This window comes from Lepidothrix coronata, unplaced genomic scaffold, assembly GCF_001604755.1.
Source record: "Lepidothrix coronata isolate B3197 unplaced genomic scaffold, Lepidothrix_coronata-1.0 Scaffold28, whole genome shotgun sequence".
NCBI classification, from domain to species: domain Eukaryota; kingdom Metazoa; phylum Chordata; class Aves; order Passeriformes; family Pipridae; genus Lepidothrix; species Lepidothrix coronata.
The window spans coordinates 5223957-5250615 of record NW_016690208.1 but is presented as its reverse complement, the minus strand read 5'-3'; the positions used below and the strand labels follow the sequence as shown (position 1 = coordinate 5250615).

General features: G+C 53.0%; 3 protein-coding genes across 4 annotated transcripts in view; 2 read left to right on the top strand and 1 right to left on the bottom strand.

Annotated features, from left to right (window-relative positions):
- Positions 1–1771: 1771 nt before the first annotated feature.
- On the top strand, positions 1772–14666 carry TRAF1 (TNF receptor associated factor 1). 2 transcript variants are annotated; one of them, XM_017809931.1, is made up of 11 exons: positions 1772–1876; positions 3308–3516; positions 4382–4466; positions 5918–6016; positions 6586–6747; positions 8988–9059; positions 9634–9699; positions 10111–10548; positions 11022–11199; positions 11760–11908; positions 13023–14666. In XM_017809931.1, the coding sequence occupies exons 2-11, from the start codon at positions 3308–3310 to the stop codon at positions 13236–13238; spliced, it is 1674 nt and encodes a 557-aa protein (XP_017665420.1). In that variant the 5' UTR covers positions 1772–1876; the 3' UTR covers positions 13239–14666. The 2 variants fall into 2 exon arrangements, with proteins under 2 accessions (XP_017665420.1, XP_017665422.1); XM_017809933.1 differs by lacking the exons at positions 1772–1876; positions 3308–3516 and adding an exon at positions 3953–3980.
- A 5030-nt stretch (positions 14667–19696) lies between these two features.
- On the top strand, positions 19697–25635 carry PHF19 (PHD finger protein 19). Its single transcript, XM_017810403.1, has 14 exons — positions 19697–19888; positions 20177–20258; positions 20371–20466; positions 20558–20658; positions 20740–20888; positions 21198–21293; positions 21529–21597; positions 22069–22189; positions 22739–22806; positions 22897–23067; positions 23145–23232; positions 23503–23588; positions 23687–23782; positions 24076–25635. The coding sequence occupies exons 1-14, from the start codon at positions 19697–19699 to the stop codon at positions 24425–24427; spliced, it is 1767 nt and encodes a 588-aa protein (XP_017665892.1). The 3' UTR covers positions 24428–25635.
- CUTA (cutA divalent cation tolerance homolog) overlaps positions 25634–26659 on the bottom strand; it is a 14517-nt gene continuing 13491 nt past the window's right edge. Inside the window, exon 6 of the mRNA XM_017810405.1 lies at positions 25634–25743. Coding sequence (XP_017665894.1) covers positions 25680–25743 — 64 coding nt within the window. The 3' untranslated portion in view covers positions 25634–25679. The remainder of the gene's footprint in view (positions 25744–26659) is intronic.

Below are 26659 nucleotides of genomic sequence, written 5' to 3'. Positions count from 1 at the left end.
ATTTTTCCTTCCTGTGTTTTACCAGCTTTTCAGGGTTTCCTAGAACAGGTGCACATTCCCAGGTAATTTATACTAACTGAAAATCACATTTTCATAGAATGAGACACCCCTATCTCAAGCATCTCTCTGAAATGCAATTACCAGCCCTGAAAATACCATTTACACTTTGATTACCATCTTTATAACAGAGAGCATCTGAGCCTAAATTCCGTTTGAAATGCCCTGTGAAATCTGTTGTGTTAAAAATCTCAAGCCCTTCGCTTATTTTTAAAAGGTAACATTAAATATATTAATATATTCCCTTACGAGCTTTTTTCCTTGGGTATAAAAATGATCATTCACCTTAAATAGTGACACAGGGCCCTGCAATGCTGAGCACTGGGGGAATGGCTCTACAGTCAAGTTAAGCTTCAAATTTTAATCTCTCTCGGAGCCACATCCTGTTTTCAGTTAACTGATCTCATCAAGGGGAAATCTAACAGAGGAAATCTCTCTAGTTTGGAAAGTACCAAACCTTATCTTCGGTTCCTTTGTGTAATTCAGCACCTCTGAAGGCAGAGGTGTCCTAGAATCACAGAGACTTCTGAGAAGTCTCAAAGCAGGAGAAAAGGAGTGAACTGAGAGCCCAAAGAGCTGCCCCTTCATCCCCAAACAGAACCTGACCTCTGATCTTTCTAAATTTAACATCTCACACCTCTTTATAGCCCCAAAGCTGAAAAAGCCACATCCAGGAATCTTTTAAAAACTCTTTCAGAACCTCACTCACATCCTGGCAGAAAGTGCCTGGGCCAGATGAACTTGCCATGAATTTTAACAACACTAACAAAAGCAAATGGTTCATTGGGGGGATTAACTGAGGCTGTCTCACACTTTTCTCAGGTGATACAGGGCCCTGATGACTCTGCACTGCAGATCTACCTCTGGATCTACAGCAGACCAGCACCTCCAAATAAATTTACAGCCCAGAGAAGCAGAGAGAGGGAAGTGGAAATGAAGAGCCTGTCTGTGCACACACAGCACAGGAAGGTGCCAGACTTCGAGCAAACACTCACTGATGTCCAACAACCCCTCGCACAGTCCCGGGTACCTGGAGGTTGTCACTGTTGTCAGTGCAGCTGAGAGAAGGCCCCAGAGAGCCACCTATGCCTTTCAGTTTTAATTTTCAGCAAGAACCCGCCCTCAGTGATATTCCCCAAGTCTCCTTCACGAGGAAAAGTGAACAGATTTGCATCTGCCACTGCTTTTCTGGCTGAATCCTCGGTCAGAACTTAGAGAAGGTGACAGCAAAGTGAGCTCTGTCAGGGGTGAGGAGGACCTTCTGCTAATAGCGAAACCTTCCTTTGTAGAATCTTTACTGCACTCTTAGAAGGATTTGCATATGTTACTGAGCTCCCTTGAGTTATCCTGTAACTCATAGCCCTGTATGAGTTACGATCTGCGTTGAAGGGGGAGGCACAGGGCTGGAGGGGGAGGTTTCCCGTAGGTCCCAAGGAGTCAAGGCTCCCGTCCCGTATTTGGGGCAGGGGCTCCCCCGAGCAGCGAGGGCTCTGCAGGGATATTTTGGGCTGTGACCGCACCCTGGGCAGGCAGGACTTTCTGCCCGAGTGCCCGTGCCGGGTCACCATGTCAGACGGCACCTCACCCCGCGTTCAGGAACCAGCCGCCAGCTTCTCCCTTTCGGCTGTCCCGGGGGAATTCGCTCCCTGGGGCATTTCCTCGGCCACTTCCCCGTCCCCGCGGGCCGGGACTGCGCCGGAGCGGGGGAAGCCCCGCGGGTGCGGTTCGCGCTCCCCGCTCCTCCCGGCCGGGGCGAGGCAGCAGCGCCGGGATCCAACCGAGCGGCATCTCCCGTGCCCGCGGGGAGCGCCGGGCCCAGGTACGGGGAGGGATGCGGGGAGAGGGAGGGACGGAGGGGAGAGGGAGGGAAGGGTGGAGGGATGAAGGGATGGAACCCGCAGCCCTCCGCCTCCCGCCGCGGGGACCCGCCCGCTCCCCCCGGGCACACGGGCCCGGCCCCGCAGAGAGCCCCGGGAGGGCAGCGGGGGCTGCCCGGGGGTCCTGCCCGCCCTCCGCCCCGCTGAGCTCGGGTGGGGCCCCGGGGACCCCCCGCGCCGGGGCTGCGCGTTCCCGATATCCCGGGATGGCTCCGAACGGGAACCGCGGCCGGGAGAGGGGGAGGCTCGTCCTGGGCTCCCACCCACGGTCCGCACCCCAAACCCACCCACGGTCCGCACCCCAAACCCACCCACGGTCCGCACCCCAAACCCACCCCCGGCCCCGCCAAGGCTGCACTGCCGGCTTTCCTTTGCGGCTCTGGCAGGTTCTGCAGCTCCCGCGTTCGCTGCGGAGCTCCCGCCAAATGCCTGCAGAGGCCGCGGGGATGGGCTGAGCCAGGCCGTGGAAAACGCGGTTTGTTCCCAAAGCAGAGCCCGAACCCCAGGGCCCTACCCCGGCCCGCCGCACAGCGCTCAGCCCGCGGGCCTGGCCTGCCCCAGGCAGCCTCGATTCGGTTTTTTTCGGGTTTATTAGTCAGTGTGGCTTCTGGTAATACCGAGATAGGTTATGGTGTGTCAGTATTGTCACAGGAAAAAAACAAGCTTTGTCAAGGCATTGTTACGATCAAACTGCACCGTGTCCCTGAGAGAAAACCTTCCTTGAATTTTCCAAAAGACACCAGAATCCCTTTTGGCTGCATTTCCAAAAACATCCCACCGCACAGCCCTTGTTACCCAAACCAAACTGGAGGTGTAGGACACCTTGGCACGTGTGGCTCCGGGTGTACCTGGGAAGAGCTCAAGTGTTAGGGATTTCTGGACTTGAGATTTCCTTTGTCATTTCACCAGTAGTTTTACAACTTCAGGAGAATCACTGTCGACACACCAGTTGCTCAGTTTTTATACCTATGAAGTGAAATCCCAAATTTTGGCTGCTGGGAAGTGAATGTGATTAGGGATTTACTCTCCAGGAAACAACTCCGTGTGATGGAGGCCAGTGAGATTGTAGCTCATCTTCCTACAAGTTAAAAAAACTCTGGAAAGAAACCCCCAACAGCTCATTTTAATACGTTGTCCATTTTCACGTCGTGCTTGAGGGAAATTTTAGATCTGTGCAGTAATTTCCTGCTGGTACCTGGTCAAACCCCACTGTGACATTTAGTCAGAGCCAGTCAAACACTTCACTGTCACTGCTCTGGGCTGGAGCTGCTTGTGGGCTTTGATGCCTGATACATCCTCTCACATCAAAGTGAGAATGTGCCTTGTTTGAGCACCTGCTTTTTTTAACTTGCCTCTGACAATATTCACCCCAGATGGCTGAGAACACGAGCAGGGGCCTGCAGGACGTGCTGGGCTCTTCTCCTGATGAAAACGAGTTTCCTGTTGGATACCCCACCACCATCTGCGAGGATGTGCCTGGGCAGAAGTACCTGTGCAGCAACTGCAACAACGTCCTGAAGAAGGCCCTGCAGACGCTGTGTGGGCACAGGTACTGCTCTGCCTGCCTCGCCTGGATCGTCCGGTACGTCCCTGGGCAGGGCATTCCATGGATCCAAGGGCTTCTGGGAGCTGGGTCATGGCACTGAGCTCAGGGACAGGGCTCCGAGAGCTCCCAGGAGCTGTCACTGAGCTCAGGGACAGGGCTCCGAGAGCTCCCAGGAGCTGTCACTGAGCTCAGGGACAGGGCTCCGAGAGCTCCCAGGAGCTGTCACTGAGCTCAGGGACAAGGCTGTGGCTCCCTGGCCCACAGTCATTTTACACTCTGGGAGGACTTCCCTTGCTGGACCGCAGGATACCCCCTGCTTCCTTCTTATTCCCACCATAGAATGTGCAGGGTGGATGCTGGGCCTGGCAGGTGCCAGTTTTTCTATCTATGACATAATAATTCTGATTTAACCTTGGCTACTCCAAGATTTAACCTTGATTAAATGATTTAACCTTGACTTAATCCTTCCATGGGACTTTGCAGTCCTTTGATAAGAGATGGTCAGGATTTTAACGGACATAATGTCTTACTGGTCTTGTCAAAATAGGAATTTACTGTGTTTGAAAAGACTTTATTTTCATGTTACCTCCCTTACCTGGGGTTCTTGCATAATTCATGAGATAAATAGTTTTCCATCTTTATTCTTGTTTATGATCCAGGGGGGTGTTATTTTACTGAATCAGAGATAAATTTGTGGGCCTAGTCCTGGTCCGGAAGAACAGAAAACAGAGGGTTTTTTATGTCAGTATGTTCAGGAATTGGCCCTTTACTGAACAAGAGCTATGGATTCTGAGTGGAAATCACAATTTCCGTGGGTTTATTTGTGTCAGTGCCTGTCCAAGGACCTCCTAAACTACAATACACTGATGGATTGTATTTCATTCTTGTTTCTTTTTACCAGAAACAATAAAAATGCGATTTGCCAGAAATGTAAGGAGGAAGATCCCAACATTTTAAGTGAGGAAAGCCTACTGGCAGAAGAAAGGGTAAGTTGTCATTAATTTATTATTATCATTATCTGGGCTACCCTGGAGTCATCCCTGGGCTACAGTTCAGGAGGGAATAATGTAAAATGTGATGGCAGCTAATAGTTACACATTTTAACTTAGGCTTTAGTCATTTGGATTTCCCACCCTTTGTGATTTAAAAAAAGGAATGGCAGCCTCAGGACTTTCCAAGTCCATGTTCTGCACTGTAAAATCCCACACTCTTCCATATAATTAACTTTTTATTGCCTCAAAGTACCTGGTGCTTTCCTACTTTGTAATAAGATGTCTGAGCTGTTACTTATTATCCTTAGGAAGTATCCTAATGGATTTTCCAACCCCGTGGCTTCTTGTACCCTTCAAACATGGAGCTGAATGTAATGATTGATAAAAATTATGCACTGGCAAATGTTTCATCTGCAATTTAATGGCACAGATCTGTTGTTGTTGGGTTGTTCTTCAGGCAAATTGCTGTGCTTTTCTATATCCCAAACACAAACTGGGCCATAGGGCCCAGTCCCAGGTTGTCTTTTTCCCTCCTTTCCCATTACCTGCAGGAATATCAACGGACACCCATTTTGTCTACATTTTTTTTAGGGAAAAATGAAACCAAATAGGCAGTAAATAAAAGTCAAAGTTTAGGAAGGGGCTGCAGAAAAATAATGAATCTGCTGTTAATGCTGAACTTGGTGACACCTCAGAAAAATTCCTCAAATTTATTGAAATATGGGCATGATTTGTAAATATTTCCCTCCTTGTGTTTGTAAACCTTCCTCCTCCCAGTTCTAGCTCTGGGATATTGTTGTTCCATGGGATATTTGCTGGAATTGCCTCCAGAGCATCCAAAAAACTTGTTCTTGTGTCAGGGCACCTCTTTTAACTGCTCAAGATGCAATATTAAAAGAGTGTGCTGTATTTCCTAATTTACATAACAATTGTACCGTTTGTCATGGTTCACAAAATGCAAAAATCTATCTTGTGCAAAAAAAAAGCAAACAAGCCCAAACCACTCCCCCGTGGTTCACATTTCTTTTCTTTAGTGCCCACTAAATGGAAACAGCCCCATCTGAGCAACGAGTCCTCTCTGCAGCACGTTAAGAGGTGTTAACGACCTCGATAATTAAATGCATTCATTAAGAGACCCCGTAGTCAGGCTCCTGTCAGCACAGCAGTTGCATGGGACATATTTCAGGCTTCTGGGAAAAGGAATGTAAAATAAGAGCTCTGGCGGGCTGAGCATATTTTCAGTAAGTTTAGAACACATCAAGTAGCTTATTTTTTAACAGGAAGAAATTATTTAATAATCATTTGGGGGTTTTTTAATTATATTGGGTTTGCTGGGTTACAGAGTCTTATGGCAGTACAGTAAATTTTAAAAAAATAAAGGATAATCAAAAGAATGGATTGCTTTCTGACCAGTGGGTTTTTTCCTTACTCTGTTTATTTTCCAGGCTTTTGGTGATGCTGCCATTAATAAAGAGATTTCTGAACTCAAAGTCCACTGTGTGACCCTGGGATGCAGTTGGTCTGGTATCATGAAAGATTTTGAAGTATGTTTAAAGACAGTTTATTTAGATTAACATAATGTCTTACTAAAAGAGAGACAATGAAAGCAGGTTCTCAGCAAACACAGATTAATGCAACATCATTAGGATCAGTGAGAGCACTGGGATTTATACCAACAAAATATCTAAAAACGTATCTCCATCATTCTTTTCCAACTGATCTGCCCCAGGTAAAACATTTAAATGGGAAAGATTTGGGAATCTGCCATGCAAATTAGAATAGTGAATACAAGGGGGAAAGCTGGGACCAGTACTGAGTTATTGTTAAAGAAAAGCACTTAAGAGAGACGGTTCCAGGCAGATCTCATGTTTGAATTTACCAAAAGTTGTTTGGTTTTGGCTTTTTTTTTAAGTTAAGAATTACCAAAAAAAGCCCCAGTAAAGCTGGTGAATTTTTCACCAGTAATCTCATAACTCTGTGCAGTGGGACTTTACCCAAAGCTTAGAAGAAATGCAGCTCAGGGCTCTGGGCTGCCAGAACGGGGGCTATTTATAGAGAGATGTGAATCAGCACTTTAGTAACCAGTGGTTGCTTTGTAACTTTTGACTTCCAGGAGCATCAGAGCTTGTGTGAATATGCTTTAATCCCCTGTCACACTGGTTGTGGGCACGTGGTGATGAGGAAAAAACTGGCAGATCACCTGGAAAACGGCTGTGTCAATAATGTGATGGTGTGTCAGCAGTGCCAGCGCAGCTTGTCCAGCACTGAATACCAAGTAAGAACAGTTATCTCTCAAATTAGGGCTTTATACTCTTATCTTAAATAATCTATCGTGCCATTTTCCCATCCTGATTTCACTGCACTCAGAGGATATTTCATTTTCCTGAGTTTGCTGATTTTTTTTTTTTTTCCAGCTAAAATGAGCTGGATGTTGGAGGGGAAAAATGAGCTGGATGTGATAACCTGCTGCCCCAAAGAGGGAAGTGCCTGTGTGCTCCCCCAGGGCTGGGGCAGCCCATGTTTCAGCTCTGGAAAGAAAACCCCAATCCCTCATTTTCAGTCTCAAAACACCTCCCAGTAGGAGGTAGGGGAGAAGCAGAAGAGCACAGACAGTGGCAGGGAAGAGACCTTGGAAGTGGCTGGAATTTTATTCAAATTAAAACCACCTACAAATTTATAAGGCAGGACTGTCAGATATTATTTCTGTTAGGGACAATCAGGTATAATCTCCAAATTACCAGCAGTGTCAATAATAGACCAGGAAAGTCGTACTCTGAATATGCCACAAATTTCCCAGTGACTATTTAAACTTATTTACCTCATAGTTTTTATGGTGTTTGCTCAAAATAATGAATGTTGTTCCCTCCAAATGATTTAAAGAGAATAATTTCCAGCCTTGGATTTTATCCTGGGATGGGGGCAAAGTGATCCAAAACCCACCTGGCAGGAGGGCTGGGAATATTTTGAAGGTGTTAAATAGCAGTGGGCAGCTCTGCCTGTCCAAACTGTCACAAACTGATGCCTTTCCACATATTGAGCTGTGAGATTTATTCAACGAGGGGGTAACAGTCTTCTGGAGCAAGGATAAGGTGCTCTGCCAAAACCTGCTCCTTGGGAAGCTTTTGCATGTGCTCCTCACACCTCACCAACTCCTACAGAGCAAGGAGAATATCTGGACCCAGGCAGCTCTTCCCAGAGCTAAATCCAGTGTGTTTTCCAGCTTAAACACCAGAAGGTGGCAACACTAAATCCCTCTCAGCTCCCTGTGAGCGCAGGCTCGGGCTGGAGGGGGAAACCTGAGCCGGGTGTGCTCCCCGAGCACCTTTCTCCTCTCGGAGCTCTGATACCGCAGCTCCGGCTCGGCCCCTCCACCTTCCTCGCTCAAGAGCTGTTTTCCTCCCACTCATTCCGGTTCGCTGCCACCTAATTAATTTTTTGGTCAGGAAACCTTGGCAACCGAGCCGGGGGGTTGGCCTGGAGATGTTGCTTTTTCTCTGCCTCCTTTGGTGTTTGTAAAATTGGAGCGTTGCTCGTTGCATGCTCTGCTTTATTAACTTCGCAGTGAAGTGGGTTGAGAATTTTGATTATTTGTGGGTATTCCATGTGTCCACAGCCCTCTGGGAGCAAATAGTAGGTTTGGGGCGCTGCTCTCCCTCTCTCCATCTCAGACACTCGGTTATGGGTCTTGTGATTTTTGCATTTCTCTATTTTCAAGACGTTTCTCTCCAGCCCTTCCCCCCCGGAGATGTGAAGCCATCTCCTCAGATCAGAGACCTGAAGGAGGAAAAGAGCAGAAAGGAAGGAAATAAAGGCATATTTTGTGCAACAGCAAGATAAAGAGTGTTAAAAAACTGAGTCAGAGAGGGAGAAAATCCTGTGGCTGCATTTCTGAGAATCAAAAGAGAAACTTCAGGACTGGTATGAAGAGGAGTTTATAAAGATTAAAGCCAGTCCCCCCTGAGCAGTGTGAATGGAAAGCTGACAGTTGCTGTGTTAAATACAGATATTCCAGCTATGAGCCAATGGCAGGGGAATTACCTTACCCTTCTTGGAGCCAGGAATGGCAGGAAGCCTCATGTTAGTGGTGATGCATTTTGCATTAGCACATCAGGCTGGAAAATTTGGATTCCAGCCTTCAAAATGTGCATAAGCAGGATGCAAGAAGGGTCTGCACATGGAGCAAACTACATGAAGTCAATGCAGGAGGAGTTTATATTTGAATTTGACTTTATATTTGAGTTTCCTGTTCTTGAGCTTGTTTATATTTATGTATATATGTGTGTATATATTTGAATTTCCTGTTCTGCTTGTCAGTGTTGCTTCCTGTTCTGTAACACACCTGCTTGTCATTGCACATACATGTGTGTGTAAATACATGTGTGTGTGCACACAACTGTGGTTTGAACCTGGCAAGACTTGTACATTGTCAATCTTGTAGCCAATATCCAGGGTGAGACCTTGTAGGCCAAGAATTAAACAATGTACTGAATTCTTTTCTTCTGGTTTTAATGACAGGAACATTCATGTGAAGACAATTTCTGTAAGGAACAAAAACATGTGCAAACAGAAACAGCATCCAAGGAAAAGGTGGGTATAAGATGAGTGACTGCAATGCAGTTTTATTTCAATTAATGAAATTATCACTTGTTCACGTTGATTAAAGAGCATCTGAGAACATCTTCAGGTACAGCAGTTGTATCTGGGTGCTCTTTACATCCCAGCAAAGCTCTGCTGCCCTCTCTTCCCTGCTTCCACAATTAACTTTAGTAAATTATCATCTCAATTAATCATATAAAATGGGGAAATACTTGTTTCCTTTCATATGCTCAGGGAGACCCACATGAGAAAAGAGGAGTGTGCTGTAGAGCAGGGTATTTAAAGTACCTTATTTATGAGAAGTTGTGGTTTATTAAATTGTGCTGTGACATTATGGGGTCTGTTGGATGGATACTTTGTGCAAGAAACCTGCAATCAACCACCTTTTAATTGATTTACCATCAGTTTTCAGAGCTGGTTGGACACTGTGGTAATGCCTTGACTTGAGTGAACCTGATTTATGGCTGCTGGGATTGTGGCCTAGGTGTTTGTAGGGAAATAAAAGAATCACTTTCAATTGGTATTTGATTATTTTCTCTCTTTTTTTTTTTTTTTTTTCCAACAGAGCCTCTCTACCCCCTCAGCCAACAAGGATGGGTGTCGCTTTTCTGAAGTGGGCTGTTTGTTCAGGGTGAGTGAAATGGAAACAGAAACAGCACTTCTTTGCATTTTAGTTGCCTTGTGTCACCTTTTGTGCAGAGTTTCACGTGTTAAATATTGGCTTATCTGGGAATCTCGCAGGGACTCTGCCTGGCATCCTGTTTAATACCAAAATTGCCACCAATTGTTTTGTTTTTTATGTAGCACATGTACATGGTTGGACTTGATGACCTTAAAGGTCTTTCCAGCCTTAGCAGTTCTTTGATTCTACACATGTAGCCTAAACTTCGAGGGCTCCCTGTGCCTCCTCTGGTGCCAGCTGATGTAGCTGCACCCGCATCTTCCAGGTTTTCCACCTCTGCCTCTCCCAGGAAGCCACAGGATTGCTGGATTTGGCCCCACCCCATCCATGGGGTATTGACAGTGTGTCACCTTCTTCCAGGGAGGCAAAGAGAAGATGAAGGAGCACGAAAAATCTGCAGTTGGGGCCCACATGCTGCTGCTGCTGCAGCACATGAGGCAGCTGAAGGGAACCTTGTGCTCTGCTGCCAAGGCTGCCCACGGTGCCACCCCGCAGTCGGAGCTGAACGGGAACAGGGCGGGAAAAAGCATCTCCAGCCTGCAGATCCCAGCAGGGCTGGACATCAGTGGGGATCTGGAAGTGGACTGCCTGCCTGGATCTTCTGTTTCTGAGGATGAGTCTGTTCTGCAACAACTCATGAGGGAGAAGGTGATTTCCGAGCTGGAAAACAAGCTGCACGTGTTCGAGAACATCGTGGCAGTGCTCAACAAAGAGGTGGAGAGTTCCCACATGGAGATCATGGCCTTCCGGAGGCAGAGTGAGCTGGACCAAAACATAATCCGAGGCCTTGAGCTGAAGGTAAATAGTTCCAATAAGAACTGTCAATGTTTTTGTTCTATAGACAGCAAATATTGACACGTATCAGTGGGAGGGATCAGGGCAGGGAGTGTGAGCTGGGAAGTGTTAAGTTCTGGACACATCTACGGGATCCTGGTGTTGTTTTGAATAAATTTTCAAGTGGGGATCTCTAGTATTTGTTCTCTAAATCCACATTTAGGTATCAAGATATTCCTGAGGCTTTTGAGCGTTCAGAGTTTGCCAGCATCAGACTGTAAGCAAGCAAGGCAGTTGTTTAATTGACTGCTCCTCTTACAGCAGCAGTTTGCCTGGAGGCCCAAACAACCATCTATCCGCTTGTTTTGACACAGAGCTGTCACTTAAAAAGAAATCAAAGGAGAATTTTGGAACAGGAGCACTTCAGAACGATTCAGCTGCTCCTGCAGCACAGCCTGGAGAGGGGGGTTGGCTGAGAAATGCTTTCTTTCCTCCAGATTGCAGAGCTGCACCGGTGCCTGACACAGAAGGACGCGGGGCTGAGCAGCCTGCACAAGAGCCTGGTGTTCTCAGAGCAGGCCTCCTACGATGGCATCTTTCTGTGGAAAATAACAGACGTGGGCAGGAAGCTGCAAGACTCTGTGACTGGCAGGACAGTGGGGTTGTATTCACCAGGTAAAGCACGTCACAGGTCTGTGTGTTTGCAAACCCCCGTTCCTCCGGGACGCTGCTCCTTTCTGCTTGTGCCAACAGGGCCTTTAAAACAGCTCCTTAAACCAAGATGCTGTTTATACAGAGACCTGTAATCCAGCTTTTCCAAGGAGTTGTGCTCTATTCTGGGCTCTCCCTCTGAAGTTTGCCCTCCACCACAGCTACTTGCAGTGTCCTTTGCTGGATCCCTCCCTCCCAAGCCACAGCTCGATGCCTGTGGCACCACAGGGCTTCCTGCTTGCAGCTATTTCCCACGTGGGAAGTAATTGGATTAGGTAAAATACCCTCGTGTGGCTAATAACAGGTAATTTTCACTGAGCCATGAGGCACTAAAAGGATTCCAACCACTGGAATTTCATTGCTTGTAACCCCCAGGGGGGACTGATTTGTCTGCTCTCCTCGCTGTGAGAGCGAAACGCGGCACACGCCACCTCGTCCCACCTCTTCCCACGTGGCAGAAACGCTCATTAGGCCTCTTTGTTTCTCCAGAGGAGGCTTTGCTAATGAAAAGTTCTGATTTTCAGCTTTCTACACTGCGAAGTATGGCTACAAGGTGTGCCTGAGGGTGTACCTGAACGGGGATGGCACAGGGAAAGGGACCCACATGTCCCTGTTCTTCGTGGTCATGAAAGGAGACTACGACGCTTTGCTCCCGTGGCCTTTCAGGCACAAGGTAAGAAGGGAAACCTTTCCATGCCTGATCCCAGCCTGAACCCACAGCTTCTCCCAGTCAGCACAAGGGGACTTTTTTCCTCTGGTTTAGTGGAAGTTGGGCTGTTTTCCCATTTTCCCCTCCGAAGGCCATCCTGGAATCCTCGGTAATAATTTGTCTCTGACTGGAGTCACTTCCAGGGAAAGCTGCTCCTGCTGATAGTCCATAATTTGCCTGGTGGGATTTTCAGACACCACAACACGGTGTTTGAGATATTCCAGATATTCCAACCTGTGTCCACCTGGGCTAAAGCCAGAGACACATTTTCTCCTGGCTGTCGCTAAACATAGATAATATCAATTTATGAGGGAATTTGCTGCCTGAAGGTGTCAGAAGGGTGAAAGTTCCACTTACAAAGGTGCCACAGATGTCACATGTGATCCTGGTCTGATTTTTTCTCCTAAGTGTGGTCTGATAATGGCAACAATGGTTAGAAAAGCAGTGAAACCCTGGCAGGGCCTGATCTCTGCTCTGTGTGTGGTAATAATTCCATAAGCCTTTCATGTAAATAGCTTTAAATAGCTTTACTGCCTGTTAGCAGCCAAAAAAGCAGAAATCAAAGTTCCCAATCTTCACTGTATTAAAAGATTATTACATACATTTCGTATTTAAAGCTGAAGAACAGTGAGTTAATAAAAGGGGTAATGAGATGGGGAGATTCTATACTGATATTTAGGTTGTGTCTTTTCCATATTCGTGCACAGGCAACTGAGCTGTTTCTTCTGAGTCCAAACCACAATAACAGAATAAATGTAATGACTGTAACCAAACCCAGGGTTTGTTTAAGCTGTCGTGAGAGAGGCAAGAAAGCCTTTGGACTGTGCAGTTCTCTACCAAGAAATAATGCCCTGCTTGATTTAATTGAATTTTGTTTGAGGGGTGGCAAAGTTTTTTTTAAACATTTCATCTGGGAACTGTTACAGTCCCCCTCGTTGGCACGATCTGACCTTGGCCGGAAACATTGGTCACAGTTCGTGTTCAACCATCAATGGAGCTTTTGCAGCACTTCCATCCCTGGTGTGTCCTGGTTTATTTTGTTAACTCCAGTAACCACCATTGCCACCTGTTTCCCCAGGTGACATTTATGCTGCTGGACCAGAACAACAGGGAGCACGTGATCGACGCCTTCCGGCCGGATTTGGCCTCCGCGTCCTTCCAGAGGCCGGTGCACGACATGAACGTGGCCAGTGGCTGCCCCACCTTCCTGCCCCTGGCCAAGCTGCAGTCCCCCAAACACGCCTACGTGAAGGAGGACACGCTTTTCCTCAAGTGCATCATCGAAACCAATTAGCAAACCTGGAAATCTGGGAAATCACCCCCTGAAGGGCGACACGAAACGGGGACAAAACCACCCGTCTGAGGCCTCGTGGTGGTTTTTTGTGTGCACACAAAGCCCACCCGTGTCACCTGGAGATCCCCCTGTGCCAAGAGCTTCCCCCAGTGCCCACGGAATGGGCTCCTGCCCATGGGAATGTGATTATCCCACTGAAACAGCCGCTTTTCCTGGTTTGGGTGTCGGTCACAGTCACCCCCAGCCCCTCAGAGGGACCTGTGGAGAAAGCACTGCTCTGCCTCACACCTGGCCTGGCTGTGGGGGTGGTTCTGCCGGGGTTCCTGGCAGGGAGTGAGGCTCAGATCCCTTGGATTGATGGGTTTGGGGGTGCAAGGGGGAAGCAGAGCTTTGCCATCCTCTGTTAGCACTGTGGAAGGTACAGCTCCCTTTGCAGGGGGCACAGTCCCTGGACTGCACTGCCTGGCAGCCCAGGGGGGGATTTTGGCTGTTCCCAGCAGGAGCAAGGACAGGTTCCTTCCCCTGAGGCCCCCTTTGGGTGTCTCTGCCTGTGCTCATGGTGAGCTCAGGAGCCCTGGGCAGCTCTGGTGGCTCCAATCCCTGCCCCAGGGATTCCTCCCTTCCTTTATTTTATTTAACCTCTATTTATGTGCCCTGTAAAGAGATGTTGTGTTGCAGCAGTCAGGGACCAGATTACACTGTGCCTTGGGGGAATTACTCTTGGATTTCCAAAGGAGCTGTTTGACTTTCCCATTGCAGATCTGGAGCTCTGGGGGTTGGAAACCCCTGGAAACCCATAGCTCTGCTCCAGGCAGGATAGAGACCCCTCAGTGGCTTTGGTTTGAACTGTCCAGTCACTTCCTGAACCTTCAAGGCAAGTGACTTATTGGAAATTATTGATTTTTTTTTTTATTGCTTCTTTTCACGTGCTCTGATGTTTAAGTCTTTTCACACCCTAAAACAGAAGTAGCTGCAGAAATGGTTTTTCCTTTTTTTTTTTTAAATAGAAGTAAGAAATTAATAATTATTTTTTTTTTAATATGCAAGACCAGCTTGGGACTGTCTGGATGTGTGCAAAATCTCTCATTTCTATCTTGACAACATCCTTTAAAATAATTAGTTGTGATAAAGTATCACATTTCAAAAACACCCTCCCCATAAACAAATATTTATCAAAGCTTGTTTGGGAAGAAACTGGATAATCTTTGCCATCACAGACACATAGTCTCTCTCTATGTATGTCTTTTCCTCTATTCCATATTTAAAATGTCTTTCAAGGACAGAAAGTTATTTTTCCAGCCCCTGTAACCACACTGGAGTAATTTGCCTAAAAATATTGTGCTTCTCGTGGCTGTATCACTTTGGCAAGTGCTGTATTTATTACAATCATTCATATTTTCTTACCATTTTATTTATTTCCTAAATAAAGCTCACTAACTTAAGAAAGGTTTGGGTGTTATTTTCCCTGTAAAACAGGGACTTGAGCAACTTGGAGATGTGATGATGGGGGTTTGTCACAGAAAAAGCTGAGCTGTGCTACAACACTTCCCTTCCTTCCTTCTTTCTGGGGGAAGGAAGGTCTCTTTGGAGCTCAGGAACTACAGCCATGCCCAGAACATCCATTCCCCTCAAACCTGCCCAGCTGGGAGAGCACTCACAGGCTCTTCATGTCTTATGCAGTTGCACAGAGCACGCAAAGAGAGCTAAATTAAAAAAAAATATGGATATGGATCAAATCCATACTAAACAAACAAAAAGACACGAAACCCAATGCCTGATGCTCTTCCTTCCAAAGGCACAGCTGGCACAGAGCAGCCCAATGTCAGACTGAACTGCTCTGGCTCCAGTTGGAGCCACACCTCGGACCCAACGCTGGATCAGCAGCCTCGGGAAGGGCTCCAAGGAGCTCGACCTGCCCCCTGAGCCAGGGGAGCCGGAGCATTACCACGGCCCTGTGGAATGTATTGAACTGCTTTCCAAACACAGGGCTCTGCTCCCAGCCCTGGTGTTCCTGGAACCGGCTCCGGATTTTCATCCCCAAAGTCCTTCAGCCACAAAACCTCCCTTGGTAAGGAAGTGGCTGACACTGAAAGGAGCTGAAACCAGAGCGATAGCAAGAGTTCTCCAGTGCATCGAGTCACTTCTGCTGCAGAAAGGAGCAGCCAAAGGGATTACTCTTTTTTTTCCCCAGATCAAATCAAAAGATGCAGGAAAATCAATGAGAATTTTATGGTGTTAAATCAGCACCGTTTGCTCCGTGTTTAGTGGCTGGGTTGGCAAAGGGTCACGGTGCTCCAGGAGCTACGACGCTCTGAAATAACCAAGGACAGGGTTTGTAGGGAAAGATCAGATGTTTTTAGGAAGGACTAATAAAGCTGAATAAAACCAGGCAAATTTTAGGCTTATAAGCTTCAGGACATGAACTCAAATGTTGCACACAGTGGCTTTGAGCTTAAATTGGTCGTGTTGGTCAATCAGATGCTTTTGGTGAGGAGGTGGTTGAGGCTCTTGGAGCAGAAGGAAGCGTTGGCCGAGAGAGAGAGAGAGAGAGAGAGAGGGAATTATGTCAACAGCCTGGAGCTGCTGTGGTTGTAGCCCCTGCCATTGCCATGGATGTATCCTACTGAACCAGCTGAATCTCCAGCTGAAAGTGGCACTTGTGAGCTGCCCAGCCGTGGGAGGCTCCGGAGCGGAGCCGTCCCTGCAGATCCGATCTCTGTGTCAGGCCTGGAGCTCAGAGGCAGCTCCATGTTTGGGTTTCCATTCAGTATTCCTCGGCTTCAGTCTCCAAGGCTACAGGCCAACACACAACCCCTCCTCCCGCTCCTGTTTTCAAAGAAAGAAAAACACTGTGAAAAGAGGCTGCAACGATTTCTGGGCAGTTTTCAAAGCCGGAGGGCAGCGCTGGGAGCTGCTCTCCCCGCACACTCTGCAGGTTCTGCTCCAGCCAGGGCTGTGATTCTCCAGCTGCTCCATCCTCATCCGAGCAGGAAAGCACCTTGTCCCCTCTGCAAGAGCAGGGTGTGGAGAAGCGATTAAAAGTTTTTAAGGGAAAACTGGGAATTTTGGAGTAGTTAACTACCTGGGGCTTCATTCAAAACCTTTTGCAAATGCAGGTTTTGTTTGGGAATTCCATAGCGGGGAAGGAGCCGGGAGTCCTGCCCTGGGAGCCCACGTTGGCCACACTCCCTGCCTGAGGAGGGTGCAGGATTGCTGGCCCTCAGGTTGGTGGATGCTGTGGCAGGAGCACCTGCAAAGAAACCAGAGTCAAATATAATTATGTGGCTTCATTCCTGTCAGGAATGAGGATACGTCTCAAATTCTTTTTTTTTTTTTAATTTAGATTTTTGTTTGGAGCTTTTGCCCCAGGGCAATGTTACTGCACTCCCTCCATTGGCAGGTGCCAGCTTTGGGGTGCCCTCTCTGTGCAGAGGGTTTTTAGGGAGGTTACTCGTGGTGAACTTGGTCCAGAGTTTGATTTCCGTGCCTCACCATCCGCATTCCTGTGGGAAACGACCAACCTGCTGCAAACATCGACGGCGGGGGCTGGGCAGGAGGGTGGTGCTCCCTGAGCCCGCGGGGACAGGCTGGGACAGGAACGGTGCCCCGGGAGCGCCACAATCCACTGGATTTGGGGCAAATCCAGCAGCTCCGATGCAGCGGAGCGAGAAGTGGGATTTGTCTGAGGGCAGGGCTGTGGTGCAGGGGTTATTTTAATCCCGAGGTGACTCACGCTATCCCAGTGTGACTCACGTGGAGCTGGGGCCTGGGGCTAGTTAGAGGTGTGGCACAGCATGGCACAGGATGGCACAGCATTGCACACATGGCACAATGTGGCACAGCATGACACAGTGTGGCACAGCATGGCATGGCATGGCATGGCATGGCATGTTGGATCACCTCCTTCACACCGTGCTGGGCTTTCCTTCTCACACAGAAGGAGCAGAGCAGCTGCTCAGGGAACTGTTTCCCACCCCCTTCCCAGGTGCAGCATCACGACACCGATGTTTTATGGGAAAGTTTGATTTAAAATATTGTTTCCTAGCAGACAGACTTCCGTGTGTTGGAAAGGCAGCTCAGCAGTGTGCTGCTCATCCCTGACACTGGGGAGATGCTCACTTGCAGTTCAAGCCTTGTTGCAGGTGTACTTGGAGCCTCAGCTCCTGGTGCTGCAGGAGCTCATCCATCACAGGCAGGAAAATCCCTCTGGACTTGGTTTGCGATTGGCCCAGACCCTGCCCTGGGAATCAGCCCCTCCACGGCCTGAGCAGCCTGGAAAACATTGCTTTTTCAGGAGCGCTTTCCAACAAACAGCAAACCCTTCAGATTTCTTCTTGGCATCGACCAAAGCGTTTTTTTTTTTTTCAGTGATAGATTTTTCTCTGTTGAGATTCAGAGAAAGGCTGAAAGGCTGCTCCCGGTTCCAGGAATCCCGGCGAGCACAGGTCGTTCCCTGTCAGGACAATGCTGGGCAGGCACTGCCCGCGTCCCATCCCCGCCCGCCCCCCAGTCCTGGAGGCCCCGGGGGTGCCCTTTCCTGGCTGCAGCCACGAGTGAGATGAGGGGGACGGGCGGGGAGGTCCCGCGGGTGGCGGGGGGTGCCGGTGCCTCTCCACGGGCGGTGGGTGCGTGGCCGGCCCGGGGTGCCCGGTCCTGGCCCCGGCGGTGCCGCTTGCGGGGCACCGGGCGGGTCCGGGCGGGTCCGAACTGAGCCAAGCCGAGCCTCTTTGAGCCGAGCCGCACCGAGCCGAGCCGGGGTGCGTCCTGCCGGTCCGGTCCGTGCCGTGCCAGTCTGAGCCGTGTTTGCCGGTCGGTGCCGTGTTTGGCGGTTCGTGCCAGTCCGGTCCGAGTCGTGTCTGCCGGTCTGAGCCCTGTCTGCCGGTCCGAGCCCTGCCTGTGGGTGCCGGTCGGTGCCAGCTCGTGCCGTGCCGGACCGTGTTTGCGGTCTGATCCGTGCGGTGCCGATCGGTGCCGTGTTCTCCGGCCCGGCCCGTGCGGTGCCGGTCGGTGCCGCTCCGTGTGATGCCGGTCTGTGCGGTGCCGGTCCGCGCTCTCCTTGCCAGCCCGGTCCGTGCGGTGCCGGGCGGTGCCGCGGGGATGCGCTGCGCCGCGGTGGGACCGGACCCGTGGGAGGCGGCGGGGGCGGCCCCGCTAATTGCATAACCGGGACGTCAATGCCGGCGGGAGCGCGGGGTTAGCGCGGGAAGATGGCGCCCCGCGCCCGGCCCCCGCCGCGCCCCGCAGCCCCCCGGCCCCGCGCCCCGGCCGCCCGCTGAGCGCACCCCGCGGTAAGGGCGGCGGCGGGGCCGGGCGGGGGGCACCGGGCACCGGGCGGGACGGGCGCACGGACGGACGGACGGACGGGTGGGGAGGCGGGCGGGCGGACAGACGGCGCCGCGGCCGCCTTTGAATGAGCCAATGGCGGCGGGGCCGCGGCCGCCGCTCGGGGCTGCCCGCGGGGACCCTCGGCAGGTGCCGCCGGGGTACGGGGGGGACCCGCCCGGGAGCCTCCGGCCGCCGCTCGGTCCCGCTGCCCGCCCGGCACGGGGGCGGCGTGGGCGCTGCCACACACGCGTGTCCGCGGGCAGAGCGGGGGGAGCCTCGCGGGGAGCGGGGGCAGCCCCGGGACGGGAGCGGAGCCGCCGCCGTGCTCGGAGCCGCTCCCGCGCGGGGACCCGGCGCTGCCGCTGCCCGGACGGGTCGCGGCTCGTGGTGCGGCGCCGCTGCCCCGGGAGCGCGGGGCTCTGCCGGGACTGGGATCCCGCTGCCCATCCCGGGATGATCCCATCAAGGAACGGGAGGGTTCTCATGGATAGCAGGGTCCGCGCGGAGGGGGGTCGCGTGGAGGTCCGCGGCGCGAGGCCACGCGTGCTGCCACGAGGCCACGTGTGTGGCCGTGACGGGAGCGCGAAGGGGAGAAAAGTCCCTCTCCAGTCGTTTGCGTGGTGTCTGTTGGGATCGCAGCTCTGCTCCTTCACCTCCCGCACCCCAAACCTCGTGGTGGTGTCACTGGGCCACCTGGGTGGTGCTGGCACATCCCTGCTCCTGCAGCACTCCCGGTGGTTTGGGACCCCGCAAAACTGCTTGGAATTTGTGATTTAAAAATCACAGCGAATTTAAAACTTTTGTCCCTCACGTGCCCCTTCCCAAAACTGAGCCGTGTGTCCCGGTGCTGCCCGGCCGGGTGGCTCAGTGTTGTGGGAGATGGGGCTGTCGGGGGTTAATTCCCTGATTCCCTCTTGCTCACCAGTAGCAAAGATTTTGGTTGCTCCCTGGATTTCACGGAACGGTCTCATCGGCACTTGTTTTGGAGGTCCTGAGCCCCTGCTGGTGGGGCTGAAGCTGGGGCTTGGTCCTCTCAGGCAAAACTCTTAGGGATGCTGTGCCCGGCTGATGGGCTCGTTGTGTCGCATCACGAGGGCAGGTGACAGCTTGTGTGTCCCCTCCAGGTGCTGCTGATGGAGCCCGCCAAGCTCAGCCCCCTCATCCGGGATGTCTATGCGGCCTCTGGCCGCGTCCAGCAGGCTCCGGGTGCCGGCTCAGCGCGGAGGGGTAGCGGCTGCCGGGAGCTCATGGTCCGGCTGACGGAGGGGCAGTACGTGCTGTGCCGCTGGACCGACGGGCTCTACTACCTGGGCAAGATCAAGAGGGTAACGGGGGCACCCAGAGGGTAACGGGGGCACACAGAAGGTAACGGGAGCACCTGAAGTGGTGCCAGTGCCAGTCCCTGGGTCAGTTCGTGGCTCAAGGGGTTCTGGCTTAGGCTGCAACGTGCTCTTGGTCAGAGGAGCATTTTGGGTTGATGTCCTGCCCTGGGGTGTCACGCTCCAAACCTGACTTCCCACAGCCCCAAGAGACAGGAGCAGTCACCAGGGAAAACAGGGAAGTGCTGGGAATGGGAACTGAGACACGGTGGTTCTTCCTGCTCTTTCCTGCAGGTGAGTGGCTCCAAGCAGAGCTGCCTTGTCACATTTGAGGACAACTCCAAGTACTGGGTCCTCTGGAAGGACATCCAGCATGGTGAGTGTTGCCCCATCCTCCCTTCCCGCTGCCGTGCTGTGGGACCCTTCCCAGCACTGCGGGACGTGGCTGTGCCTCGTGCAGCTCCGACTCTGCCCTCCCTGTCCCACAGCCGGTGTCCCCGGGGAGGAGCCCAAGTGCAGCATCTGCCTGGGGAAGACGTCGGGCCCCAGGAACGAAATCCTCATCTGCGGGAAGTGCGGGCTGGGTGAGTGTGGGCACATCACCCCGGGCTCTGCCCTGTCCCACCCTGGGGGGGGTGTCCAGCCCTGTGGCACTGACACCGAGCCCTCCTGCAGGGTATCACCAGCAGTGCCACATCCCGGTGGCGAGCGGCAGCGAGGGCCCGCTGGGCACGCCGTGGTTCTGCCGCCGCTGCATCTTCGCCCTGGCCGTGCGGGTGAGCGGGGCTGCCCTGGGCTGGGGGGGCACAGCGGGGCAGGGTGTGTCTGTGCTGACCCCATCCCGCTCGATCCCACAGAAGGGGGGTGCCCTGAAGAAGGGAGCCATTGCCAGGACACTGCAAGCTGTGAAGATGGTGCTGTCCTACAACCCCGAGCTGCTGGAGTGGGACTCCCCTCACCGGACCAACCAGCAGCAGTGCTACTGCTACTGCGGGGGCCCCGGAGAGTAAGCCCCTGCCTGCCTGCCACGATTGGTTTTGTGGGGAAAAGATGAGGGTGGGGATATTTTACCCAAGAGAGAAGCCCCCAGCTTGCAGGGCACTGCCCTGGGCCAGCAGCTTTGCTGCCTGTGCTGCCTCTGCCATCCGGGTCTCCGCTCGCTCCAGAAGAACTGTCTGCACCCACCCCTGGGGCTTCAGGAAATACAAGTTAGGGACTGACTTCCTCTCCCTGGCTGCAGGGTCTGTGCCTGGAAGGGGGCTGGGGTGGTGGCTGCCACATGCTGCCCTCACTGTCACCTTCCTCCTGTCCCCAGGTGGTACCTGAAGATGCTGCAGTGCTACCGCTGCCGGCAGTGGTTCCATGAAGCCTGTACCCAGTGCCTCAGTGACCCCATGATGTTCGGAGACCGGTACGTCCCCTTTGGCTTTAGAGGGGGGACACATCCCCAGCTGTATCTCCCTGATCCACCTGGCACTGACATGGATGGTGGCGGGCAAGTGGCCCTGTCCTGCAGAGCCCCACTCCCAGCTGTGCTGTCACTGTTGGCACCCAGAGCACTGTCCCACCCTGACCCATCCCCAGGCCCTGCGTGGCTGTGGCAGTGACTTCCACTCCCAGCACTCTCTCTCCCTGCTGTTTTCCAGGTTCTACGTGTTTTTCTGCTCTGTGTGTAACCAGGGACCTGAGTACATCAAGCGCCTGCCCTTGAGATGGTAAGAAACAGGCCCTGGCTCCTCTGGGATGTGCCAGGGTGGCCATGGGGCAGTGGGCTGGCTGATGAACACCCTGGAGGTGTTCAGGACCAGGCTGGATGGGCCTGAGAGCACCCTGGTCTAGTGGGAGGTGTCCCTGCCCATGGCAGGGAGTTGGAACTGGATGATCTTTAAGATCCCTTCCAACCCAAACCATTCTAGGATTCTATATTTGGGGTTCCCCCCAGCTGCAGGCAGTGTACCCCCCCTCCCTGAAGCTCCAGGGATGCTGTCTTGGCTGTGGCATCCCCCAGGATGCACCTCTGGACTGGGTTGCTTCCCCTGTGAGGTGTGGGAATGGTCCCAGGTTCCAGCAGTGGGTTTTGGGAAAACCTGGGAGCCTGAGTAGCACTGGTAGAACAGGGAATCACGGTGGGTACTGTCCTGTGGGGAGAGGGTGGGCTGCTGACCCTCTGCCCCCCTTGGCTGCAGGGTGGATGTCGTCCATCTCGCCCTCTACAACCTGGGTGTGCAGAGCAAGAAGAAGTACTTTGACTTTGAGGAGATTTTGGCCTTCGTGAACCACCACTGGGATCCGCTGCAGCTCGGGAAGGTACAAACACACAGTGGCAGAGCAGAGTGTCCCAGAGGGCAGTGTCTGTGGTGGAGGGTGGGACTCCTGAGCTGGGCAGAGCCGAGGGCCTTTTCCTGGGGCTGAAGTGGGCAGGGGGTGAAGAGTGGGAAGGGACATGCCCATGTGTTGGCAGTGCCACTGTGCCAGCAGCCCCATGCTACTGAGCTTGGGCACCTCTGCCAAAACCCAGCTCCTTCAGCACTTGGGATGGGTGGTTCCTGCTCCAAATGAGCTTAATCACCTTCCTCTGGGCTGGGATTGCCCTTGTTGGGGTGTCAGAGCTGACACGTTTCCTAGTTGGAGCCGAGCCAGGAGGAGCACGAACACTGAGGCGTGTTGGGAGCCTGTGCCTGCAGTGGGATGGGTCGGCTCCCTGGAGGTGCCAAACCCAGGCAGCTCTGGGCCTTGGCATCCTTCCCTGCCTGGCCTTGGGCAGGAGCTGAAACCCGGAGTTTGGGTTCCCCCATCTGTTTGGATTTTGTATAACCCCAGAGGGTGCCAAGCCCTCCTGACCCCCCTCTCCCACAGCTCACGGGCACCCCCATCTCAGAGCGCGGCCCCCACCTCCTCAACGCCCTCAACAGCTACAAGAGCAGGTGAGTCCCGGGCGAGGGGACAGGCTGGGATGCAGGATACAGGATGCTCCTGTGCCCCCCCCCGGCTAAGGGCTGTTCCCTCCCCTCTAGGTTTCTGTGTGGGAAGGAGATCAAAAAGAAGAAATGCATCTTCCGCCTGCGGATCCGCGTCCCACCGAACCCCCCCACCAAGGTGCTGCCGGAGAAGGGCCCCGGCGAGGGCGAGGGCGGCTCCTGCGAGCTGAAGAAGAGGGGGAAAAGCAGATGTGTCCACAAGGACGGGTGAGTGGCCACGTGTGCCCGGGCACCCCCTGCAGCAGTGCCCCGTGCCCGCTGCCCCCTCACGCCCCTCTCTGCAGGCTCCTGCCACGGCAGCTGCAGCAGCACAAGCGGCGAGCGGCGAAACGCAAGAGGGCCAAGTTCCTGCTGGAGGACGCCATTCCCAGCGTGAGTCCTTCCCCCCCTCCTCTGTGCAACTGTCCTGGGATTTGACAGATGAGTGGGATCCCTGCAGCCCTGTCCTGAGGCTCCCTGCAAGATTTCCCCACTCCTGCGGGCAGGGAGAGCCCCTGTCGCTCCCCCTGGGAAGTTGGCTTGGCACGGAACGCTTTCTGGGGTGGCAGGGGCATGGGCAGGAGGGTAGTGGTGCCAATGTGGAGGGCACGGGCAGCACCCCTCTACCAGGCAGTGACAAGTGAGCTTGTTTTTGTGACACAGAGTGACTTCACCTCTGCCTGGAGCACCAACCACCACCTGGCCAGCATCTTTGACTTCACGCTGGATGAGATCCAGAGCCTGAAAAGGTCCGTGGAGCTGGGCTGGGGGTGTGGGGGGCCAGGGGTGCTGCTTGTGCCAGGCTGGGGCTGACGCTGCATCCCATCCTATCCCATCCCATCCCCAGTGCCAGCTCAGGACAGACATTCCTATCAGACGTGGACTCCACAGATGCCGCCAGCACCTCAGGCTCGGCCACCACGAGCCTCTCCTATGAGTCCAGGTGAGGGCTGTGCCCTTTGCCCCCTCTCAGAGGGGTCCCAGTGGCATGGCCAGGAGGGTGAGGGGCTGCCCTCTCCCCCCACAGCACCCTTGTGTCCTGGCACAGGGATGTCCCATGTCAGGCAGCCTTTGCTCCCTGTGTCCCAAACCAGGCTGGTGGTCCCAGAGCGGCCCTGCTTTGCTGGGTGTGCGGGGTCAGGGCCCTCAATCCTCGCTGGGCTCCCTCAAATTCCCGGCACGGTGTGGGGCACCTTTTGGGTGCCGCCCTCACCCTGCTCTGTCCCTCCCTGGCAGCCAGAGGACCGTGGGCAGCCGCAAGCGCAAACTGGCAGCTCCGGCGTACGGCTCGGCGGGGGCGAAGCGCAGGGGAGGGGACGGGGGCGGGCGCCCGGCCCTGGGCACCCCCGAGGGCAGCGAGGCCCCGGGCGGCCCCGAGCGCCCCGACGACGGCATCGACAGCCACACCTTCGAGAGCATCAGCGAGGACGACTCGTCGCTCTCCCACCTCAAGTCCTCCATCAGCAGCTACTTCGGGGCCGCGGGCCGGCTGGTCTGCGGGGAGAAGTACCAGGTGCTGGCACGGCGGGTGACGCTGGAGGGGAAGGTGCAGTACCTGGTGGAGTGGGAAGGCACGACCCCCTACTGAGCCCTGCCAGCCCTGAGACCTCTCCCGGAGCCAAGCCAGAGGAGATCAGGGTGATGGGGAAGCCCTGGCCTCGAGGCAGAGGAGGGTGCTGGTCCCCCCCGCCGGGAGCCTCTGCGGGTGGAGGCCGTGCCCACACCGGGGCACCGCCAGTGGTGCTGCCCAGGAATGGAACCTGAAGCCTTGACGCTCTTTTATTTTTTTTTTTTTTTTTTTTAATTTTAACAATTTTTAGTTTCTTGGCCAGTTTTTTTCCTGGCTGTGAGTGTGGCCCAGCCACACTCTCCTGGTGGTGGAGCCTTTGGCTGAGCCCAAGGTACCATCGTGGTGGTGGTAAGAGCAGTGGGTGGCTCTGGCCCCTCCAGAAGGGTCCCCCTGGCACAGCTGGGGAAGCCACTTTGGGGGACACCCCACAACCTGCTCGCACAGATGGACGTCAAAGCCTGACTTATCCCTGCATCCCAGCCTTACAGAGCAGCCTCGAGGGGGTCCTGGTGCCAAAGCACAAAGCCCCCCCTCACCCCAGTGCTTTCACAGCCCCTCACTGTGCCTACAGGAAATGGGGGGCGACCCTTGGGATTTTCTGCCTCATCCTAAATCCATTCATTAAAGGAATATGGTTGGTTTTAAATGAGGGGACTAAACAGCCCACGTGTAGCTTTCATGCCCACAGGGCAGGCATAGGTGGCTGCTCTCATCTCACAACCTGGACTGCCTGTGATGCTGCACCAGCTTCATTTCCCTGTTCTGACAATCATGATCCTGGAAGAGATTGGCCAAAAGATCCTCCTTAGCCTTAAAGCCACCATGGGCACTTCACAGACTGGAGCCCGAGGCCTTTGTTCTCGCAGGAGCCTTCACCTTGAATGTGCCAAACCAGCAGACAAACCAAAAAGGCTGAAGAGGACAGTGGGGACATGTGGAGGGGGTTGTGCCAGTGCCTCACTGGAGAGCAGTTGATGTTTGTGAACAGGTGGGGTTGATTTGTCTGCAGGAGACAAGGAACAGTCCCCTTCTTTAACAAAGCAATACTGCCAGGTTGGGCAGGAGCAGAGCAGTTGGCTTTTTAAAAAAGATTCTAATATCAGATATATTTGTTAGATTTTTTTTTCTTAAGAGATATATATATATTTTTAATGTTGTCCTCCTCGTCTCTCCCCCATCCCACCATGCCTGTCCCATGGGATGGAGGGTGGGTGATGCTGGGTGGGCTGGGTGGTCTTGCTCCATGAGCAGATCCTGTCCTGCAGCCCCATCACTGTCCATACCTGTGCTTGTGGGATCTGCTGACCCAAGGGTGAGTTGAAAAGGTTGTTTTACTGAAAAATATGTAAAAAAATTCCCCAGTGTAGTTGGCATGAGAGGCCAAGTGGCCTTTGCAAACCAGAGGCCAAAGTGTGGGCCTTAAAAGTAAACTTCTGCTGCAACTACTGCTGAAATAACATAGTGGGATACCCATGCTGTGGTGCAGCAGCTTCTCTGCAGCCTGGGATGTGGTTTGGGCCAGGCAGGAGCTGGTTCAGTGCCTGGAGAAGGAGCCTGAGTATCTGGCTCTGGGTCAAAGGATTGTCACTCCTTCCTCGGGGCTGCCCAGTGCCCTGTGCTGTGCTTGGGGGAGAAGCTGTTGGCCCCTTGTGCAGGGACAGGTTTGGGAGAGAAGGCTCTGTGCAGCTCCCAGCCATGGGATGGTTTGGGCTGAGGGGTCAGATGGGCCTTGGGGAGCAGAGCTTGGCACTCTCAGGGTCTGCATCCCGGCTCATCCAGAGGGGAGCATCTCCGGAGGGACCCCGTCCTTTAGGGATATGTTGCCAGGACCTCCATCCCTGGCAGGGAGGGGTCCAGCAGCTGGATCACGCCCGGTCCTGCCTTGGCTTTGTCACCAAAGGATCACTTAAAATATTTCCCTTCCTCGAGTGCCTCTGGAGCCCTGTGCCTGTGGAGCCCCTGCCAAGGGCTGTGCCAGGGCCGAGCAGGGTCATTCCTGTGGGATGTGCCAATGGACATCACAGTCATGGCAGCACCCACAAGATGTGGCTCTGGTTCCTCTCTGTTCCCTCTCATTTCCTCCTGGCTTCTTGCAGAGAATTGAATGTGGAGCCTTTAAAAGTATTTTTGTTGCAGAGTATATTTTGCATTCGCTGTAATAGAGATTATAACGACTCTGTGCACCTTCTGATTTCTGAGTTCAGGTTGCTGCTTGTAATAACCAACTCTTGTTATACCCAAGTTGTAATT

Excerpts from the sequence above, each read along its gene's own strand:
- TRAF1 (XM_017809931.1), top strand. The coding sequence starts at position 3,308 with ATGGCTGAGAACACGAGCAGGGGCCTGCAGGACGTGCTGGGCTCTTCT. Across the intron at positions 4,467-5,917 it reads GCCTACTGGCAGAAGAAAGG|GCTTTTGGTGATGCTGCCAT; the intron begins GTAAGTTGTCAT and ends TTTATTTTCCAG. Across the intron at positions 11,909-13,022 it reads CGTGGCCTTTCAGGCACAAG|GTGACATTTATGCTGCTGGA; the intron begins GTAAGAAGGGAA and ends CTGTTTCCCCAG.
- PHF19 (XM_017810403.1), top strand. The coding sequence starts at position 19,697 with ATGGAGCCCGCCAAGCTCAGCCCCCTCATCCGGGATGTCTATGCGGCC. Across the intron at positions 23,068-23,144 it reads AGATGTGTCCACAAGGACGG|GCTCCTGCCACGGCAGCTGC; the intron begins GTGAGTGGCCAC and ends CCCTCTCTGCAG. Across the intron at positions 23,233-23,502 it reads TGGAGGACGCCATTCCCAGC|AGTGACTTCACCTCTGCCTG; the intron begins GTGAGTCCTTCC and ends TTTGTGACACAG.